The sequence below is a fragment of the Ambystoma mexicanum genome, chromosome 4p (assembly GCF_040938575.1).
Source record: "Ambystoma mexicanum isolate Mex_15411 chromosome 4p, UKY_AmexF1_1, whole genome shotgun sequence".
NCBI lineage: Eukaryota > Metazoa > Chordata > Amphibia > Caudata > Ambystomatidae > Ambystoma > Ambystoma mexicanum.
The window spans coordinates 1,203,816,170-1,203,818,548 of NC_090927.1; the positions used below are offsets into that span (position 1 = coordinate 1,203,816,170).

Below are 2,379 nucleotides of genomic sequence, written 5' to 3' on the forward strand. Positions count from 1 at the left end.
TTTTTTTGAATGACTGTTGGAATACATGTATAATCATCAAAACTTTTCGCACTAGCTGTTTCTCTATTTTTGGAACTTGATTGGAAAGTATTGAAAAAACACATGCTTGGCATATGTGTGTTCAGTTTCATGTTTAGATCAATAGTTCCTATTTACTGTTGACTACTGTATGACTTGTTTGTGTCTGTGATATAAATATCTTTTCTTTTTTAGATCATCATTGAAGTGACAGAAATGGTGCAGTATGCCAACCTGTTGCTAGATGGCATTGACGATAATTCAATGTTACAAGGAGGTTTTCCAGTGGCGAACAGAATATATAGCATTCCATGTGTAATGAATTCAGCTTGTTATTTGCTTTGCCTTTGTCTGCAAAAGATTATAATGTTCTGCCACCCAGACGCTGTGAAAATATTCTCTGAACAGTTATTAGAATTCCACCAAGGAAAAGGCTTGGCTATTTACTGGCGCAATACCTACACGTGTCCAACAGAGGCTCAATACACAGCGATGGTACTGAAGAAGACAGGAAGACTTTTGGGATTAGCTGTCAGACTCATGCAATTATTCTCTGATGATAAACGGGATTTAAAGCCAGTTTATGATACACTTGCACTGTTTTTCCAAATAATGATTGATTATGAAAATTTTAATTCTAAAGAATATAGTGAGAACACAATATTTTGTGAAGATTTAACAGAAGGCACATATTCGTTTCCTGTTATGCATGCAATATGGTCAAAACCAGAAAGTACTCTTGTACAAAACATTCTGCGCCAGCGAACAGAGAATATGGAAATAAAAAAATATTGTGTACAATACCTAGAAAAGGTGGGTTCCTTTGAATACACCAGGCAAACACTGAAAGAGCTAGAATCTGAAATGTACAGAGAAATTGAAAAACTAGGGGGTAACCCTGAACTTGTAGGATTAGTCCAACATCTAAGTAACATGTACATAGATAACGACAATACTGATCTACAACCAACTGCCAACATGTGATGTCATTATTTCAACTGATTGAATAAACATAAATATTGTGCTTTTTAATGTCACCTCCTTTCATTTATGTAGCTATGTGAAAACATGACATTGAATTGGGTTCTGTTTTCACGTGTGCCTTTGTGTCAGCCAACTGGTAAATTATTACTATAGTATAATTGGGATATTAATGACATGATTTCACATGTGCATGTATTTATATTTACAGTACTTTACTGAATTGAAATAAAATTAGCAATGTCCATTTTTGTGGCTTGACTATAGTTTGATTCCAGGAATTGGTTTAAAGTAGTAATTGTCTCAAAACATCTCTTACTTTGTTGCCCGATATAGTGTTACATCCAAAAAGAAAATGAAAACCAGGGCTATGGCCCAATTTCTACATGGGTTTTAAGATGTCTCTAAAGCTACTTTGATTGAAGTTACTTTAAATGCCCCGCTTCTTCGTTGCAACCAACTTTCTGCTGACTTGCAGCAGGACGTAGACATCTACCTAGGGTAGGAAGGGCTTATGCTTTTAGCATTGGAAAGTCAAGTAAACCGGCCCCTGCAGTAAGTACGATGATTTAGGATATAAATAAGTGAGCTAACACAAGTACTCTTAATTCAGCTTTATTCCAAGATAACTAAGCATGTAGTATGCCAACATCGATGCCATAACTGCATTAAGAAAAAATCCATTGAAGCATTGGAACACATTAAAAACACATATCACATAATATAATACATTGCACTTCACAGGATCTAGAATATGCTACTAGAAGAAATATCGAGCCACTTTTACAAATGTATATGGTGATCTGTTTCAAAACAAACAAATAATAACACTGTTTCATTCTAACTGTACAATGTTCTACAAAACCTGCCTCAGAGCATTTCTTCTAGAAAGTGCCTATCATATCAAGAATGACAAGACCCAATTGCCAGGTGCAAAAGTGCCTGCCAGTATGTACAAGCCTTCTTGGCAGTGGGTTAATGTTTGTTCTCTCAGTACCAACACTAATATTTTGCTCTAACGTCTTATAAACAGTCCAGAGGAGCGGTAAGTGAGATCTAGTTTCAACAATATAAATGCAAGAAGGACAGGCAGAATCTTGAGTCAGCCACTTAGAGATGAGCTAAGCTATAAGCAATTACATCTAAGCCGTGTGATTGGACATTCGTTCACCAGAATGTGTGCGTTCAGTAAATACGTATGAATCCTGTTAGGGAGCATAACATTCTCAACAGTTTTGTTAGCTGGAAGATTCAATTAGGACAGTTCTTTCTCTATGTTATATTTAGTGCTCTGTAGTGCTAGCCTTTGATGAACTTAGCATTTGGTCAAGGATTGAACATCTTCAATTCTTGTGACACTGGGCATTTTCCTACGATCCA

General features: G+C 36.0%; 1 protein-coding gene across 1 annotated transcript; it reads left to right on the top strand.

Annotated features, from left to right (window-relative positions):
- Nucleotides 1-219: 219 nt before the first annotated feature.
- On the top strand, nucleotides 220-1,002 carry LOC138452911 (geranylgeranyl pyrophosphate synthase-like). Its single transcript, XM_069605259.1, has one exon. It carries the CDS (start codon nucleotides 235-237, stop codon nucleotides 1,000-1,002), a length of 768 nt encoding a protein of 255 aa, XP_069461360.1. The 5' UTR covers nucleotides 220-234.
- Nucleotides 1,003-2,379: the final 1,377 nt, after the last annotated feature.